General features: G+C 44.6%; 1 protein-coding gene across 1 annotated transcript in view; it reads right to left on the reverse strand.

The window, feature by feature from the left end:
- LOC138582689 (SLC35A4 upstream open reading frame protein) overlaps window positions 1-11,788 on the reverse strand; it is an 80,600-nt gene extending 68,812 nt beyond the window's left edge. The window contains exon 1 of the mRNA XM_069654240.1: window positions 11,679-11,788. Within this exon, the coding sequence (XP_069510341.1) occupies window positions 11,679-11,771 (93 nt within the window). The 5' untranslated portion in view covers window positions 11,772-11,788. The remainder of the gene's footprint in view (window positions 1-11,678) is intronic.
- Between the last annotated feature and the right edge of the window lie 7,979 nt (window positions 11,789-19,767).

A 19,767-nucleotide genomic window follows, 5' to 3' on the forward strand; every position in this document is an offset into this window, starting at 1 on the left:
GTTCCTTCTATACAAAAAAATATTTGTAACTTCTTCAGAGGACATGAGCTAACGAGATTGCTATTGCACAACTTCCATTCCTGGTCGTATCCTGCGTGTAATTTGTGCGCCCGATGCCTGCGGGCTACTGGCGTGGTATAAATAAACGAAATAAATAAATTCCTACTTTTTTTTTTTTTAAATCAAGAAATCTACAGTCCTTCAATGTCCTTCTGGCCAATTAATGTGCCACACAACAGTCCCAAAGGTACTTAATTCAGAATAGAGTCCCTCCGATCCTTGGCACTGAAATTCATATGCCATTTCTTTATTTCTCTATTGCCACCTGTGCAGCAGCATAACAAAAGACAGCACTAGGATTGCTGCTTTTCTTCAATTAAACATGGAGCCATTGTTGCCCAATTTCTTAAAAATATGTTCTACTTACTAATGTTTGCTTGGGCCAGAGTACATTGTATTCTCGTTTTACTGGTCATGCAATCCAAATTAATTGGAGCCATCCCTGCAATGACAGCAGAAGGAGATCAGCTTTTTATAACCACCCAAGGAGGTAACACATACACCAACATGTCTTCCATCAACCTAGACTGGTGTCTACTTCCATCGAATGTCCCCTCTAAAACACTTTTCTTAGAGCAGACCTTCTATAAATGTTCAAAGAGGTCTGGTAGCCCATCTACCGAGAACAAACACAGCCAAATAACCTGTTCTATGGGAAGGCGCTCACTCGGGAGGGTCTACAACCACGTTTTAGCTCACTGTACCTTTCGCAGAGGAGAAATAACCATTTGCAGATCAGTCTTTGTCCCACCCACAAAGGCAGTCCAGCACTGAGAAGCTAGGCAAGTCTCCTCTTAACAAGAGTACCAACAGCAACCCCAGACCAGTGTTACAGCCTTGCTGGGCCTCATCAGTGAGGTGAACCTGTGCTAAGCAGTGGGGATTTCCCTAGCATTTCAGTGCTGGACTGACGTTGTGGGTTGGACAAAGTCTGATATGCAAATGGTCATTTCTCCTCTGTGAAGGGTGCAGTGAGCTAAAACGTGGCTGTAGACCCTCCAAGTGGAAGAAATTCCATACAACAGGGTATTTGACCCATGTTCGTTCTCAGTAGAGGGGCTCCCACACTCCTTTATAACTTCTATAAATGTTGTCTGTAAACATATAGTAGACAACTGGTCATCTGGCTACTCCAACCAACTCAGTACATACAACGCACGATCATGCGTGCGCTGTGGATTTCGTATAATTAACAGACGTACCTGCACACCACCGACATTGCCACAAGAGGTCCAAGATACCTTGTATACCTTCATAGCAAGAGCTTCATAATGAACCAAGAGTTTCTGTTGCTCTCAGCTAATGCACGGTGGGACGGGGTCATTGGGAGAAATGTGCTAGTGCGACACCTTCCTCGGAGGAACAGCAGCCAACAGAGCATGAGTCGCCGACATGTGCATTGGCGGGGATGCTGAAGAAGCTGCCTCAGCCACAGGAGTTGGACCGCCTAGAGGAGCAATCGCCAGCATCTGAACAACACATGCAGGACCATCTTAACGGGACTGCCGAGGCAACGTGCGCCACCAAACCAGAGACTGCAGCGAGAAGGCCTATGACAGGCGATATTGCAGCAAACCAGGGAGAGTCAAAGCAGCCGCTACAAAAAGGCAGATTGGACTGATACACACACACACACACACACCCCCCACGCCCAGGATCAACAACCAGCATTTAACTTCAGAGAAACAACCCTGTTTCAACAGGACGCCGCTAGAGATAAAAAAAAAAATAAAAAAAAAAGACTAAAATCCATGCCATTTTACCTGGACAGGGCAAATCCACAGCCAAACCATACCAGCAAGTTGTAAAAGAGGAAGGGGTCCAGAAGCGGCACTTTTCTATGCATAGAGTGGGTGGGAACTTCCTGGACCGATGGCCAATCAGGGGAGGGTAAGGGTTTCAAAGCAACAGTCCCCAATGATGGTGGTGTTCATTCTTTTGCCGGGCTTTGACAAAGGTGGTGTGGGACGAGCAGCACTTTAACTGGGCATACTAAGAAAGGGGCCGTTGCAAGAGCGTAAGAAGAGAAACCTGGAAAAGTTGTGTGATAAAACTGACCTCCGGCAGCTCAGAGTAAAAGGAAGAGACTACACTTAAGCCAATTGTGATTTGCTGAAGAATAAACGTCAATAACGAATCTACTAAGCTCACTCTGGCCAGTCTGTTACCCCGGACTCACAGCCAGCTTCTGTATTATACTTCCTCAATGTCACCCACATCAGGTCACATAACTGCGTCAGCATACGTATACTTTAATCCTTGCATAGGAAATACACGTCATTAGAGCTACAACATAGTCGGATTGTAGAACCTTCTACAAGATCTCTGAAGTGCCTCCATTCTAGTGTTACTCTATAGTATGCATGTAATATTCGATATAAAGGCCTCTCATGGCAACCCCCTAACAATGCACAGACACGACAGCCATCAGCCACATTCATTATAGCACACAATTTACTTTATGCCATTCAAGCCACTCATTGAGGCTCATTTCATCACTTTGTCATAAAATGAAAGAATTGCTCCTTTTTATTAAATTTGTTCTGATCAGAATCTATTTCACATCCTTTTTTTATTCAGTATAGAATGGTCGAATCTGAAATCCGTACGTGTGTCTCATTTGGCTACAAAATGCTGAACCAGTGGCATGGTCATAGCTTTATTTTTAATACAACCGTTATGGTTGGTTATTCTTGTTTTCGGTTTCCTTTCTGTTTTGCCAATGTAGGGAAGTTCACAATACCAGATGGCATAGACGAATTACAGTTTGTAAAAATGTTCATCCACCACCCCCCCCCCCCCCAAACCCCGGTGCGAAAATACCACTCGGTCTCCAACACTGCTCTCACTTGAGGAGAGCAACAAGTGGAATGTATGGCTCACTCTCTGTTCTATTCCCCCTCCTCCATCTTCTTCTGCTCTAGCACCCCCTATTCTATTAGCCGGTTACTTTGCTTTTTCCAACACAATTTGTGCAACTCCAGAACGATTCTTTTCACCTGCATTCTCCTCCTCTTTCCTCACCTCTTTCCTCTCCTTTTTCTATCACTGTTCGGTGCTCCACAGACTTCAGGCCAACCGTCAAGATAAGACTCTTCCTTCTAGAACCCTACATCCCAAATTTTCTCTTGACTGATGTTAAGAAGAAAAATAACTCCACCCACCAGGAAACCGCCTCTATAAGGAATTTCTCCTTTAAAAAAAAAAAAGGTACCAATGACTTTACCAGCACACTATGTGTTCACCAGTTTTGAGGCTTTTTATAAATACTTTTCACCCCCTTGGCTGAAACACATACTTTCTCTCTGCTCTTTCAGTCCCATAATCTTGGACCTTTGATCCATATACTTTATAATTGCAAGACTCAGCCTTGCACTCCCAGGTGGACAACCCGTCGCCAGCTATATAAGGTTCCTTAGTCCACATACCCCTGTTTAATACACAGGGTGAGTACCATGTAGACACCTTATGTTTTTAATTTAAATAAGCAGTCCCATTTTACTAAAGAAATGTTCTTGGTAAGATTTTCTGTATATGCTGAAAAAACACTATATTGACAACTATATGCATCTGCCTCCCTTTGTTTCAGGACTCTTTTGCGGTCCGTCTTGCCCTGAGGAAGGCTTTGAATCCATGCCCAAAACAGCTGAAACGTGCCTTCAGTACTCATCCATTTGAACATTAAGATCAGCAGCACTGATACAAATGTTTTTGCTTAAAATCTTGCACATTGGCAGATCACAAAACATGATCATACACTGATCATGACGCACAACTAGTGAACCCTCTAGGAATAGATATATCTACTAAAATCTGTATGACTAGTTATTGAGTCCACTTGAGAGTAGAAATTGGATTTGCTCTAGTCTATTATCATTTTAATTGTACCTGTTATTCTATTTGTTCTTTGGTATTTATTGTACACTAACAATTTCATTGAATTGGTCCTTTATGTCCAAAAAATGTATTTTCTGTTTGAACAATTCATTAAGATTTGCTTTTCCTTTTTTTAATATTTTGTTTTATCACTAATAAATGGTCAATTGGTTTTCAGACATATCCTTGGTATTTCTTACCTGTGACTGTATATGAGCACAAGAATATTTTTTGTTGAAGAAAAGCAAAATAATGACAGTAACTCAGACTGACCTCAGTGTGGGCCCCTCTTTTTGTTTGTCTTATGTTCATATATTGCCCTGAATCCACACTGACACTTCAGGGGCTACCCTACTCTCTTGTGTAACAACCAGTGGCATGGTCATAGCTTTATTTTTAATACAACTGTTATGGTTGGTTATTCTTGTTTTCGGTTTCCTTTCTGTTTTTCCAATGTAGAGAAGTTCACAATACCAGATGGCATAGACGACAATGGACGAATTACAGTTTGTAAAAGTCAATTGTCATGTCGTGGCATTCCAATGCTTACTTCCATGCTTCTATGGGTTTGGCTTCAACACCTGCACTATCTGCTTTGTGCATTTCTGCTGCTGGGTTTTTTTCCAGGCGGATGTTAACTCTCATAATGAAATCTTTGAAAAGCTTGCTTCTTTTATAGGCAAAAGGTTTTTAAAGGACAATTCCCTTCCTCCAGGATTCTCCAGTTCTTTTTTTAAATAATGTTCCTATTGGATGGTTCTGAGAAAGTTACATTCTCAACATTTTTCTTAAAGTTGATGTATTCCAACAGCGCTTCCCTGTTGTACTTCGCTCTCTTAAATGCCCTATGGATCAATTTGTTGGGGTACCCTTCTGCAATAGGTTTAGTAACTAGTTGCTCAGCCTCATCAGTAAAAGATCACTTGTGAGAGCGGCTCCTTTTCAGCCTTAACTGCCAAAAGGGAGGTTGTCACGTATGTGTTTTGGATGGAAGCTAGTATAGAGGAACAAGGGGTTCCTATCCGCTGGTTTGTAGAAAAGTGTAACCTTAAAAAAACTGTACTTGATCCACCCATGTTGTGATGTCCAAACATGCATCCATGTACTACTGGAATTGGCTGTAAACTGTAGATGTCCATCCCGATTGTCTAGCCAATTGGTGAAAGAGCCTGCCCACACTAAAAAGGACATCAATATAACGTTTTTATTTGAATTGGAAACTGAATATATTTCGCTTTCCTCCAGTCTTCGACATACAAAATTTGCCACGATGGGCAACAGTTGGTCCTATAGCCGTTCCATATATCTGTTGATACAGATCATTATCAAACAAAGTAATTTTCTATAAGTGCCATCTCGACATACCAAAGAACAAAGGAATTTAGGGTGTCTTAGTTGGAGCATTCAGAATATAATAATTCTTGTAACATATAAAGTGTCGAGGTCTGACATATAATAGTATATGAAGAAATGTAAAGCCCAACCAAAATCTGTTCATTGGTGACGACTTCAATTAGATCTTAGTAGCATCTTGCATATAAGATTTCATCTCTTTCACAAATGGTCTGTGGTAGACCTCAGCAAACTTTAATAAAGGTTCTAGTATGGAGTCTATCCCAGAGACAATTGGGCAGCCTGGAGGATTATGAATAGATTTATGAATACCAGGCATCATACAGAATTTAAGAATTGCAGGTTTCTCTTTGACTAGAAACTGTGCTTCTTGTTTGACAATCCAACCACACTGTGCAGCTTTTTCGACTTTCTGAGCAATAAGTCACTTAAGTCTGTGAGATCACCATCCAGATTTTATAACATCTCATCATTTAACTGATGCAGGCAATCACTAATGTAATTATTCCTATTCAAGATGACATAGCCCCACCTTAGTTTTTCTTATAACAAAGTCTTTATTCTGGGATAAGCTAAAAATAGCAGTTCTTTCATTTTGTTGTTATGTTCTAGAATGGTCCTTTACAGAGGTTAGATTCCAAATGTTCGATTTACTCTAATTTCAGAAATGCGCGCTTCAGCACTTCGATGGCAATAGAGGGATTGTGGAGGCCACAGTCATTGCCATATGCATCTTTATCTTAACCTGCAAAGAATTGTTAGAGATTGATCTAATGTATCAATTGGTAAAAATCGAGTCTAAAGTAAGAAAATTGTCTTATTTACTAAAATAGCCACCAGTGTTTGAATGGATGGTCTTTTCTATGGGTCTGCTCACAACTTTATTTCAAAACACTTGTTCTCCTGTGGCCTCAAGGCGATTGGCAAATTTGTTCCACATCTTGGGCCCCATCACACTGGATCAAGTACCACCTTTTCAGAATTGCTTCAATTGCACTCTGAAGAGACCAGTGTCGAATGAACTGGGGTTCCATGGTGGCTTAGAGCAGCTCAACTCGCACTGTAACAGGGGCTGGTATTGCAGATTGCTCAGCGACCAAGCAAACGGTCACTTTGTACTGCAGTGTTAGCCAGTGGAGGGTCTTCTGTACATGGCCGAATCCTGTTCTGGACTAGGTGCAAATGTTTCAACTCCATATACACAATGTTTACAGTAATCTAGTTTAGCTAGAACCAGATAAGTTCCACTTTGTGATTAAAGTCCAGTAAACAAAGAATTCTGTGAAGCCTGTACAAGTGGCAGTGAGCTTGTTTCACAACCATGGTGACATGGCTCTGAAAGTCGTTAATGGCTTAGGTTTTATTGTGGCAACCAGGTTCCGCACGATTGCTGAAGGTATGGGAAGATGGAGATTTGGCGAATATCCTGGCAGAATTCAAATGCTGACCACAGGATGCCTAAAAAGAAAAGCCTGTCAAACTACATGTAGACCCCCACAGTTGAAATAGTCTGCCTGCCTCACTGGTGTTCCATTTCAGATGTGAGGGGGGGAGTGGGGGGGGCGAATAATTGTACAAGCTAGAAAAGGCTGGAATCATCAGGTCTGTGGGCCCGACCCCTTTGTTTCCCCAATTGGAATTGTGTGCACAAATGCATTTATATGAGACTGCCGAAAAGAGTGGCAAATAACGCCCATTGACGACATTATCACCAACATAAGTGGCACAAGATTCTTCCTGAAACTTTGACCTGAAATCAGGGTACCAGCAGACTCTTTGTCAAGGTTTTTAGTTTTTTTTACGCATTGAGGGCTCATACAGTTAAAGAAAAATACTATGTCAACCTGCAGCTTTCAAGATGTTTTGGACTATAGCTCCCATGATACCGCACCACTGACTATGTGTCACGAGTGGAAGTCTCAGGGGAACCGATTGCCCATCTTCCCAAGAAATCGTCCAGGGAGGTTATGTAGGACACCCCGTTTGCCAGATGATGGGAGTAAAAGGAATGCTGCCGGGCTCTCTCCAAGACTGCAAATAAAAGTACCACCAGTGAGTACAATGATATAGGAACAGAGAATGTGAAAAAAAACGTTCCATCCAGAAAGCGGAGCACAAAAATGGGACCCCCCGAAACCCCCCACAGCCTCCCAAAAACAAAAGAAAAAAAATTATATACATTCCCAGGAGAAGCGCAAGGACCAGGACGACACTAAAGGAAGCCCACAAAAACAATTTGGGAGTGGATCCAAGCAAAAGTTCACAATAAAGTTTGCCCAAGAGCGGGTAACAGTCCAAAAAGAAATGTTTATCTTGAAGAAATTTCTGAGATGCCCAAAAAAAAAAAAAAAGGCAGGGGGGGGGGGGGGGGGCGGGGAGCCAAAGCCAATCCATACATAGTTCAAGTACAATTTCACCAACGTAGAATTCACCACACCAAATACCAGAATCCAATATCAGATCCAATCCAAAAAACGATAATCTCAAGTCACAAACCCATAGTTGAAATACAAGGAGAATGAGCCGCAAACCAGGAAAATGCTGCTCGCACTGACAAGTACACCCGAGAAACAGAACACCAGAAATTCAATACCTGCATTCTAGATGACTTAACGTCTGTCACACGTATGGGTACCATATTCCCAGTCTCCATGGATAGTCTATGAGGTGTCGGAGCAATTGCCATGTGCGCAGCACCAAGCCAAGGTGTCTGCCACTATGCAGGCTAAGACTAATGGTAGTTGCAGCCCAAAACATCTGAAAAGCCAAAAGGTTGAACACCCCGGACTAAAGCTTTGTTTTTTCTGGGGCCAAGGTGTTTCAGAACGCGATAAGAAGCACAATTGCTGGTCTCAGAGTTCTCAACAGAAACAATGGCATTCTGGTGTACTCCGGTACTGAAGATGAACACAAACATTTGCAATCAGTACTCCACTGCTTCATGAAAACGGTGGGAATACTTCAATCCTATGCTGAAGTTCTTTGAATAAATGTGTTTTGCCATGCGGCCAGGGCGGAAAAAGGTCAACAACATTAAGACCGCCCCACTCCCTACATCCATGTCAGGGATATGTAGCTTCTTGCCCATGGCAAATCATTGTGGACATTTAATTCTTAAATTAACCACCATTACAGAACTTCTTTGGAACTTCACCAAGGCCAAAAAGCCACACAGGTTTACTGACCAGCACCAAGGGGCAATTCAACACAGACACCAAGAGAAAAAAAAACATAACTGATAATGGAAGCAAGTCACTGTAGACTTCATGCGGTCCTAACAAATTCAACAGTTGACCACCGTCAGTCAGACATGCCAATCACGCTGCATCCCCAACACCAAAAGAGCAAAGATATTGACAGATCAGTATATGAAACACCCATTTTAGCATGTATGGGCACCCTTTGAGATGGTTAACCACAGGCCATTGCTACCCATCCTCTACAGATCCACTTCCAAACGCCCCCTGACCTCTGATTGAGAAGTGGCTACTGCAGCTGCAAAGTCATGACTTCACACTCCGGTTCAAGCTGGGAGCTTACAACTCTGCCGACTACCTCTCCAATAACCTGCATGCGGCCACTGCCGAAGAAGGGTAGGCAGAACACAAGAACATGCTTGGGTGGTCACTGCAGCAGCAGTTCCCAAGCCCACACAATTGTGCAAAATATCAGAAAAAACACTGCAGGACGAATACCTTCAGGAAACAATCCAGGCTACTTCATCAGGGGACTGAAAGAATTTGCTTGAAGATCAAGCCCATCGAACTGCTGTGTACAGGGCATGCCGAGCCACAATCATGAATATATATGGCAAGAGTTGTCCTAATCTTCATAAGTACTCCTGCGAGGCACTCGCATTATGTTGCCAGATGAACCACTGACCAAGTCGTACAACTCATGAAGTCCACAAAGGAATCGTTTAAAGCAAGGCCAGGCTGAGAGAATAGGTGTAGCTTCCCAAAATAGATGCATAGAATTAATATCAACATACCTCATGTGTCAACCTCTTCCATAGATCAGAACACAAGAGCAGGGCACCTGACCCTGGAGCAAAGCCAGGAACGATGTTCTGCTTCCTGGTCAAGTGGCTGATACATACTATGCCACCCTGGGATGGAGGTAGTACCTTCAACAGCCAACAATGTTACAATCTGTAGTAGTCTTGCTCTGACGGTGCAATTAGAATGCTGTGATGTGTTTTGGGATGTAGCTAGGTCATTGTAGAATGTTGTGCGTGGGTGACTGCTGGGTAGTCTATGTGTGGTAGTTGCATCTTGAAGGTGTGGATGTGCCAGTGTCTTATTGGCTGGATAACCTACTTATGTAGCTTACCTGATATGTACCTGTGGATCAATAAACTTACCTTTAGTAGCCTGGGTCACCGTGTCTTCCTGGCTAACAAACCCACAACACAATCCCAAAGCTGGAGAAGATCATACAACCGCCATGTTACCGTTCATGGTCTTCCATAGCTCTCGAACCAGAAGCAGTGCCCACTCTCTGACGTATTTTAATAACTCAGCAATGAAAACGTCCTGTTCGATGAGACGTTTCTAATATGTTTGGTGTGCTGCCACCAATTGTTTAATACATTTTTGTGAAATAAGTGTACATTGAAGTTCATTTTTTGTAATAGAAATCAAGATATGCCGCGATTATGTTATAGCAGCCACAACATATACATGTTCCAGTCCCTTATGGATCGTCCGCAGGTAGCTGCCTGGGTTGCCAATTCTTTCACCATTATCGGTGACGCTAGGGCGTGGGGCACAACCAATCCGTTGTCATCTGCCGGAGGGGGGGGTGTCCTGCTCCATCTCCAGAGAGCCGCCAGGACACAAGGCGGGTCCCAACCCGTGCCCAGCTGTATTTTGCGTTGTCAGTTGGGGGCAATATAGACACTCTCCAACAGCAGACCAATGGCAACACAAAGGGTGCTTAACATGGCTGAGAGCACAACATACAACCAAGATTCGATCCTTGTGCAGAATCTCAACCTTGGGGGCGGGGAGAGGGGATCTGATTTGAATCTACCCATCTAACAGTGCAACAACCTCAACAAATACTAGTAACCACAGTTTCCACGTTGGAAACGATCCAATGATTGTCACCTACAATGTTTACTACTTCAAAAGACTGGTGGGCACGCCAAGAATCCTAGACGATAACTCTGAACATAAAGATGGTGGAAGAATGCACGCCCGAAGACTATTATTTAGACTACAGACAGGAGTTGGAAAACAGCTAAGCTGCGAGCCAACAGATACACCAGCCCCAACCCAAATGTCTGAGTGAGTCAGAGCCTCACTATCACCATCACAGAGTCGTACCTACTTGGCAAACTGAAATACTATGCTCTCAGACAGTGATGCGAGTACCAGCACCGCACTCACCGTGTGACTCTCAAGATACCACTCTAATAAATAAGACAACGCAACCTACTCTGGCGCCTAAAACATAGGCAGTCTCTGTGTGTCTTTCTACCGGCACATTTGCTGGCCTCGATCGAGTTATGACCACTTACATTTGCGGTTTCATAAACCAGGGGAAAACGGCGCAAGTTAACCATGCCACAATAAACTAAAAGAGTATAAGGATTAGCCAGCATCACATTTTTAGGTGAAGCAACGGCCACGTCGCACAGCTGGAGGAGCTCATAACTGCTGTACGGAATTGGATCTGTGACTCTGCTCATAGAAAAAGGTCTTAGGCTCATACAGTGGGCTGTAAACACACATTAGCATAACAAATATTTAGCTAAATAAAACAATAGGGACTTTCTGAGCGACCGTTCCACTGCAACTCAAAAATAAAATAAAATTAAAAAATATATATATATATATATATAAAAAAGACTTCCTATGGCTCTGCGAACAGAGTGCAAAAACATGTCTAAAAGTGCAGTGCGAAAGTAAAGATGCGGATACATTGTTGCTTAACAAAACGTACACATGCAAAACTTTATTTGGCACGGGAAAACGCAGAGTCAAGACGTTTCTTCTTCTTAATTATCGGATGCAATTAAATGAACAGACACTGAAGATCGATATCCTATGCCTCAGAGTATGGACAGACAAAGTACGAGGAATATAACACGTTGTTTGGTGGAAGAAAAATAATGTGGGGAAACGTTTTCTATATCTTATTACAAGGAAGCCCTTTCTATGGAACAGCAAGGAATGGAAGTCGGCAGCCAAAACAGTAACCCATAGACACAGAAAAAATACTGTCTACACAAAACTTGACTTGTTTGTACCCAACTCACACGTCACCGAACAATAAAACATTAGCTCTCAAGATACACACGATAAATACGGTTGCCTCCCCCGGAGTGCATGAATTATACTTTAATGACCACTGCCCCGCTCCATTCCTTCATCGCCCCTCACCTTGTCATCCGCCATCTTCCACGGCAATCTCCAATGCGCATGCTCTAAGAAGAGTGAGAGATCTCTTCGACTATGGGTAAAACTGGAACGCATTTGTGCATCTTCTACCTTCAGATACAATTTAGCGGCCATCTTCGAATGGAGATATTTTCATTTGACTACTGGGAAGCAATCGAAATGAATAAAGGGTATTTACACATCACAATTAAAACTATTATAACACTGTAACATGTTTAGTATTTTCCCCAGCAAATCAAGAAAATACTATTTTTATTTTTGTTATAGAGCTCATCCAACATGCATATCACATAGTTTCATATCGTTCAGAAAATGCTCATTGAGTCCTCATTGATATCCCTTTTCTTTCTTTTCCTTCTGGGACTTGGAGGTTTTCTTTTCCAATGATTAATAATGGTTTTTCCCAAAATGGAAAAAAATATGACTGTATTGTTGTGGGGCAGGCGACTACCCGGACTTAGTGGTTGTTGCAGGGCCCTATGAGGCTGTGGAGCACAGCCTGGGAGCCGGAGAACTGTGGCATACATGCCAACCCTCCCGATTTAGGCGGGAGACTCCCGATTTTTCAGCGAAAAATTGGGCTATTTTTCACTGTCTCCCGCCTGAAATAGCTGTAGCCCCAATGCATTCCTATGGTGAAATGTTGGTCTCCCGATTTCCCTTTGCAAATCTCCCTCCCAGCTGTGTCTGAATGTTGGCAAGTATGCCGTGGTTGCCGGTAGCGTCCTGGATGGTGGGTGCCTGGGCTGGACACAGGGCACCCAGACCAGCAGAGACCTGCAGGGACGTGGTCACACGGAATGGGGCCTGCAGGCCAGGGCCGCAGGCATATCTCTGAACTCACACGCTTTTGGCGGGTGTCACCTGCCTTGTAAACAGCGGACTGTCAGAATAATCATTACAATTTTAACAACAGGCAGGTTACCCCAAGGTCTCACCGTTACCTCTCTTCCTGTCCTGTGACTGACACCTTCCAGCAGGGGAAGACTCTCCTTGTTCCAAGCGGGGAGATGAAAGCGAAAGCCTCCCAAGTACCTCTTCCCCCTCCCAGATAAACCAGGTAGGAGAAGAAGTCCCAGGGAAACCCTCTGGGGAAGAAAACCCTGTACCGAAGGTTGCGGGAAAGATGTCTTCAATTGCAGGCGGAGATTTCAGGTGAAGTCTGGAGGACGTTCGTCTTGAAAGAGAAAGAGACTGGTAAGTATAAACAGGTAAGTGGAAATATGGAAATGTAAGATGTTTAGGAATGTTGATTACCCTTAAACAGGAACAATGTGTGGAAAAAGGTGCCAGTCAGAAACTTCCGAAAACTTCTACGATAGTAGAAAAGGTTTTGATTAGAACTAGTAAGATAACTAGATTGAATAGGGGAAAGCCACGGGGAATCTTTACCTTAGAGGCATGAAGGGCGGAGCTAGGAGTTGTTTTGCAGAGTTTTGCACGGTCGCTCGCAATACCGGTGTGCCATAACCCTGTAACTATGCGAAGGAAGATGGAATAGTGAGTTGGGAAGGTAGAGAAACGGGAATTCAATATGCCGGAGAATCCCGAATGAAGCTTACCGCGCTCCGGAACGAGGCCGGTGGGCAAACTTGGGAGAGAAAGAGATGGAGTCCGTGGAATCGGGGGACAGAGAGGCGGTGAGGAATGCACTGAAACAGAGACAGAGCAAGAAAGTTTAGAAGGCTGAAAGGTTAATGTTAGCAAGCCGTATCAGGATACCTAGATGCGAACTTACGTAGCGTTGCTGAAGCAGAGTAGCAACGCATTCGTGTGCTGATCACAGGAACAGATATACCTACACTCGGGTAGGGAGACAGCACTTCCTGGATACCGAGTCGTGCAGAGGCTAGACCCGCATCTCTAGTTACGGCGGCCATCTTGCTAGTAAAAATGGCTGACACCCGCCGTCCTAAGGTCCATCGATGCCACAAGGACCACCGCCTACGAAGGGGCGTGACAGTATGCCCCCTCAAATGCCCCGGGCCACCCGGTTTATTTGGATGGGACCGAAAAAATCGGCGGTCCAGAGCCGGAGCATGAACAGCCGATGCAGGTTCCCATGAGCGATCAGCCGGAGAATACCCCTTCCAGTCAATCAAGAACTGCAGACGTCCCCGAAAAAGACGAGAATCACAAATACCAGCCACTTCATATTCGGGACCCATCGGGGTGATGACAGGAGGGGGTGCACCCCTCCGTACGCGGGAAAAACGATCCACCACGTCCTTCTTCAATTGCGACACATGGAAAACAGGATGAATCCTGGACCAAGACTGAGGGAGCTTGAGCTTGTAAGCAGACGACCCCATTCGTTGCAACACGGGAAAGGGACCGAAGTATCTCGGGGACAATTTGGACGGCACCAGATGACGAGGCAAAAATCGGGAAGCCAACCAGACTAAATCTCCTGGCACAAATTCCGGAGCTGGAGTGCGATGTCTATCAGCAGAGCGTTTGGCACGGGCCTGGGCTTCCAGAAGAGAGGTCCTGGCAGATCGATGTCCCATCTGAATAGCATTGATGAGACCGTCCACATCGGGAAAACTAGATGCGGAGATTGGACCGCTGGCAAAACACTGAGGGTGATAACCGTAGGAGCAAAAGAAAGGGCTGAACCCCAAGGCCGAGTGTCGAGAGTTATTATATGCAAATTCAGCCAAAGGTAACAAGGAACACCAGTTGTCTTGCGAGGAAGAGACGTAACAACGCAAATAACCCTCCAGCGTCTAATTTAGACGTTCTGTCTGACCATTCGTCTGTGGATGGAATCCTGAACTCAATGCTCGGGAGATATGCAAACTCTTGCATACTTGCTGCCAATATCGAGATGTATATTGTGAACCTCGATCAGAAACAATGGTCTCAGGAAGTCCGTGAAGAGAGAAAATGCGTGAAAGAAAAATCCTTGCCATCTGGGATGCGGTAGGAATCCGCGGAAGTGGAACAAAATGTGCCAATTTTGTAAAGTAATTGATTGTTACCATGATTACTGTGCAACCGTCCGAGATTGGCAGATCTACAATAAAATCTGTTGAAATCATTTGCCAAGGACGGTTAGGAACTGGCATTACTGAGAGGAGACCTGAAGGGGCAGATTGCGGGCATTTAGATTGCAAGCAGATGTCACAAGCGGAGATATAATCTATGATGTCTCGAGTCATTTTTGGCCACCAGAAATTACGCTGGATCAATTCTTTAGTATTAGCCACACCTCTGTGACCAGCTAGGTAAGAGTCGTGACAAAGATTCAGAACCGTTCTTCGTAGTTCACTTGAAGGGAGGAAGAGCTTTTTGTTATTATAAGCACATCCGTGGACCAAGGTAAGTTTCCAAGCTGCCAGAAATCTTGGATTCAACTGGATAAATTGCAAAGTCGAGTTAGCCACGTTTTGAAGAAATGTGGTAACTACCTGCACGAATGTGGCTCTGGGAAACAGAGGCTCTGTTCGGAAGGGCGTAGAGGAGTTATAATCCTTTCTAGACAAAGCATCTGCCTTGAGATTGGCTCTTCCGGGAATAAAGGTGAATACAATCTCATACGGTGAAAAGAAGTGTGCCCAACATGCCTGTCGGCTATTTCGGGTCTGAGAATATTGTAAGACGCGTAAATTACTGTGATCTGTTCGGACCTCAACTGGGTGTCTTGCCCCCAATAGCAGGTGTCTCCACTCTTCAAATGCCCTTTTTATAGCCAGCAGTTCCTTTTCCAGCACTGAATAATTTATTTCAGAGGGAGACAGTGTCTTAGAAAGATAGGCTATAGGACATTCTATTCCTTGATCATTTTCTTGAAGCAGAACGGCCCCAATTGCCTGATGAGACGCGTCAGATTCAATAATGAATCTCTTGGCTTGATCTGGAGTAATCAGGATGGGTCCTGTGAGGAAATGTTGCTTCAGTCCCTCAAATGCTAGTTGAGCCTCCTCTGACCAAAAGAACCGTACATTCTTTTTAAGAAGAGCAGTCAGTGGGAGAATTTCTTGAGAATAATGTGGGATGAAACGTCTATAAAAATTTGTAAAGCCCAGAAATCTCTGCAGATCTTTGATGCACATCGGTATAGGCCAGTCAGTAACGGCTGAAACTTTCTTAGGGTCCATGGCTACCCCATTTGCAGAAATTATGTATCCTAGATAGGCAACCTGGTTCCTGTGAAACTCACATTTCCCTAGTTTGCAATAGAGATGATTGTTATACAGTCTCCGTAGGACTTCCTTCACATGCTGGCGGTGATCCGATGGGGATGTAGAGAAAACCAGAATATCATCTAAGTAGACAATAACTGTGTGAAGAAGAATGTCTGAAAATATGTGGTCCATAAAGCGTTGGAAGACAGCGGGGGCGTTGGACAGACCGAAAGGCATTACTTTATATTCATAATGTCCCAAAGGAGTACGGAACGCCGTCTTCCACTCATCGCCAGCTCATATATGGATGAGATGGTAAGCCCCACGGAGATCTAGTTTTGTGAAGATGGTAGCTCCTTTAACGGCTTCGAGTATATCTGGTATGAGAGGCATAGGATAGCGATCAGGGATTGTGATCTTATTCAAGCCCCGGAAATCTATACACGGTCTGAGTTCCGTGGATTCTTTCTTGGGGATGAAGAAAAAGGAAGCTCCAGCTGGCGAGGTGGATTCTTGAATAAGTCCATTGCGAAGATTCTTTTGGAGATATTCCTTAAGGACTTCACGTTCTCGTTTAGATAGGACATACATGCGTCCGAAAGGAATCGGTGCATCTGGGACTAGCTTCAAGGCATAGTCATCTCTCCGATGTGGGGGTAGTTCAGCATATTCTGAATCGGAAAATACTGTCTGAAATTGCCTGTATTCGAGGGGTAATTCCTGAATATGGTTCAACATAGAGATGGAACCCGTATTTTCCAACATGGAGATAGTAGGACGAAAACCAACAGCTCCGTCCAAGAGACAGTGCGTCAAACAATGTTCAGAGCCCAAAAAGACAGTGCCCGCCTTCCAATTGATATAAGGATTATGGGCTCGAAGCCAGGGTAACCCTAAAATTACTGGATAGTGTGCTGTACGGATTACATCAAAGACAATAGATTCTTGATGGGAGGAAATATTCATCCGTAAGGGTATTGTTTGTTCTTTTATGGGTCCTGAAGTTAACGGACTACCATCCACCGACTCAACTGGTATAGCCAAGGTCTTAACTGAACACGGGATGTTATGAGTGGTCTTCCAGAGGGTATCAATAAAGTTCCCTGCGGCCCCAGAGTCAATTAAGGCCGTGACCGGAATGGGATCAGAATCTCCCCATTTGACTTAGATTTGCAAGGCCAGCATAGTAAGATCGGGGATCTCTGTTACTTGTGATGGTATCATAGAGGATGAGGAACCTGTTACTGATTCCCTAGCCGTGGTTCCCCTTGCGGTTGGGAAATGGCGTTTCCCTGTCTTTTGACTGGGATGAGAGGACAATCTTGAATGGTGTGTTCCTTGGAACCACAATACATACACAGCCCCTTGACTCGACGTCTATTGCGCTCTTCTGGAGTAAGACGACCTCTGGTAGTTCCTATCTGCATAGGTTCTTCAGTCTGAGATTTCTCTAAACTAGGAGAGTAAGTAACAGGTTGTCTCACGGGACGGCCGCGACGTCGTTCCTTTAATCTTTCTTGTAATCGGTAGTCCATCTGCATGACCATGGTTATTAATTCTGCCAGATTTGGAGGTCTGGGGACTCGGGAGATCTCATCCTTTAACTCCTTGTTTAATCCCCTGCGGAATATAGTGATCAGAGCATCGTCAGCCCATGACGTGCCAGCGGCTAACTGCTTGAAATTGGTGATATAAGACAACAGATCTTGGGATCCTTTTTTGAAATCCAATAACTGTTCTTGGGCTGAAACCGTGATTTCTTGACGGCTAAACATGGTTCTAAGACTGTTCAAAAATGCGGGGTAAGAATCTAGCAAGGCATTATTTGTAGTAACAAGAGGTGTGGCCCATGCTAAAGCGGGACCTGTTAAATTTGCAATCATGTGTCCTACTTTATCACGGTCACTTTGAAAAAAGGCTGTCTTGAATGAAAACTGAACGGTACAAGCCTCAATAAAGGCCTTGAGTTTATGAGGATTACCATCGTATAAACCCCCCGGAATTGGGCCAGGAGGTATCTCAGAACAACTAGGGACTCTGCCTACCTGTTGTCGGAGATAGGCATTCTCCTCTTTTAAAGCCTGCACTTCAGCCGTCAATGCTTGTACAGCAGTAACTAATTGCTGTTGTTGGGCTGCGTCCATATTCCTTGTAACCCTGAACCCCTAAGATAACCTGCTCAGAATTCCTGATAACTCAGGTTAAATTTCGAAAACAATAATACTTTGGGCGTTGCTAACTGTCAGAATAATCATTACAATTTTAACAACAGGCAGGTTACCCCAAGGTCTCACCGTTACCTCTCTTCCTGTCCTGTGACTGACACCTTCCAGCAGGGGAAGACTCTCCTTGTTCCAAGCGGGGAGATGAAAGCGAAAGCCTCCCAAGTACCTCTTCCCCATCCCAGATAAACCAGGTAGGAGAAGAAGCCCCAGGGAAACCCTCTGGGGAAGAAAACCCTGTACCGAAGGTTGCGGGAAAGATGTCTTCAATTGCAGGTGGAGATTTCAGGTGAAGTCTGGAGGACGTTCGTCTTGAAAGAGAAAGAGACTGGTAAGTATAAACAGGTAAGTGGAAATATGGAAATGTAAGATGTTTAGGAATGTTGATTACCCTTAAACAGGAACAATGTGTGGAAAAAGGTGCCAGTCAGAAACTTCCGAAAACTTCTACGATAGTAGAAAAGGTTTTGATTAGAACTAGTAAGATAACTAGATTGAATAGGGGAAAGCCACGGGGAATCTTTACCTTAGAGGAATGAAGGGCGGAGCTAGGAGTTGTTTTGCAGAGTTTTGCACAGTCGGTCGCAATACCGGTGTGCCATAAGCCTGTAACTATGCGAAGGAAGATGGAATAGTGAGTTGGGAAGGTAGAGAAACGGGAATTCAATATGCCAGAGAATCCCGAATGAAGCTTACCGCGCTCCGGAACGAGACCAGTGGGCAAACTTGGGAGAGAAAGAGATGGAGTCCGTGGAATCGGGGGACAGAGAGGCGGTGAGGAATGCACTGAAACAGAGACAGAGCAAGAAAGTTTAGAAGGCTGAAAGGTTAAAGTTAGCAAGCCGTATCAGGACGTACGTAGCGTTGTTGAAGCAGAGTAGCAACGCATTCGTGTGCTGATCACAGGAACAGATATACCTACACTCGGGTAGGGAGACAGCACTTCCTGGATACCGAGTCGTGCAGAGGCTAGACCCGCATCTCTAGTTATGGCGGCCATCTTGCTAGTAAAAATGGCTGACACCCGCCGTCCTAAGGTCCATCGATGCCACAAGGACCACCGCCTACGAAGGGGCGTGACACGGACTCACCCGCCAAGCCTCCTGCACAACCATTCATTTCAATGGGCTCTCACCCGCCAACAACAAAATCAGGTGTTTTCACCCGCCGTTGTGACACAAATGGTTGAGAGCTATATATTGGCCGCAGCACCGTGATCACACAGTGTAGTCCTGCCGGCCCACAATGAGAGACAGAGACAACAGGAGTTCCATAGTTGGAGTCTGCAGGTGTTCTGCTGCATGCATAGCTCTCAACTCACACGCTTTTGGCGGGTGACACCCGCCTTGTAAAGGGCTGAATCACCCACCAAGCCTTCTGCACGACCATTCATTCCAATGGGCGTCTCACCCGCCAAAAACAAAATCGGGTGATTTCACCCGCCTTTGCAGCACAAATGGTTGAGAGCTATGTGCATGTGTCTGCAGGGGCTCCTTTTATTAGCTTGGGCCATGATACCGTCACGGCCCATCTTAAAAGGGCAATACACATGGGAGGGACACATCCCCTTAAAAGGGTAATACACATGGGAGGGTCGCACATTACAACCCCATAGCTCTCAACCTTTCATGGCCGTTGGGCGGGTGAAAACACATGATTTTGCATTTGGCGGGTGAAAGCCCATTGATTCCTATGGGCCTGTAGGGAGATTGGCAGGTG

The sequence above is a fragment of the Ambystoma mexicanum genome, chromosome 3q (assembly GCF_040938575.1).
Source record: "Ambystoma mexicanum isolate Mex_15411 chromosome 3q, UKY_AmexF1_1, whole genome shotgun sequence".
NCBI lineage: Eukaryota > Metazoa > Chordata > Amphibia > Caudata > Ambystomatidae > Ambystoma > Ambystoma mexicanum.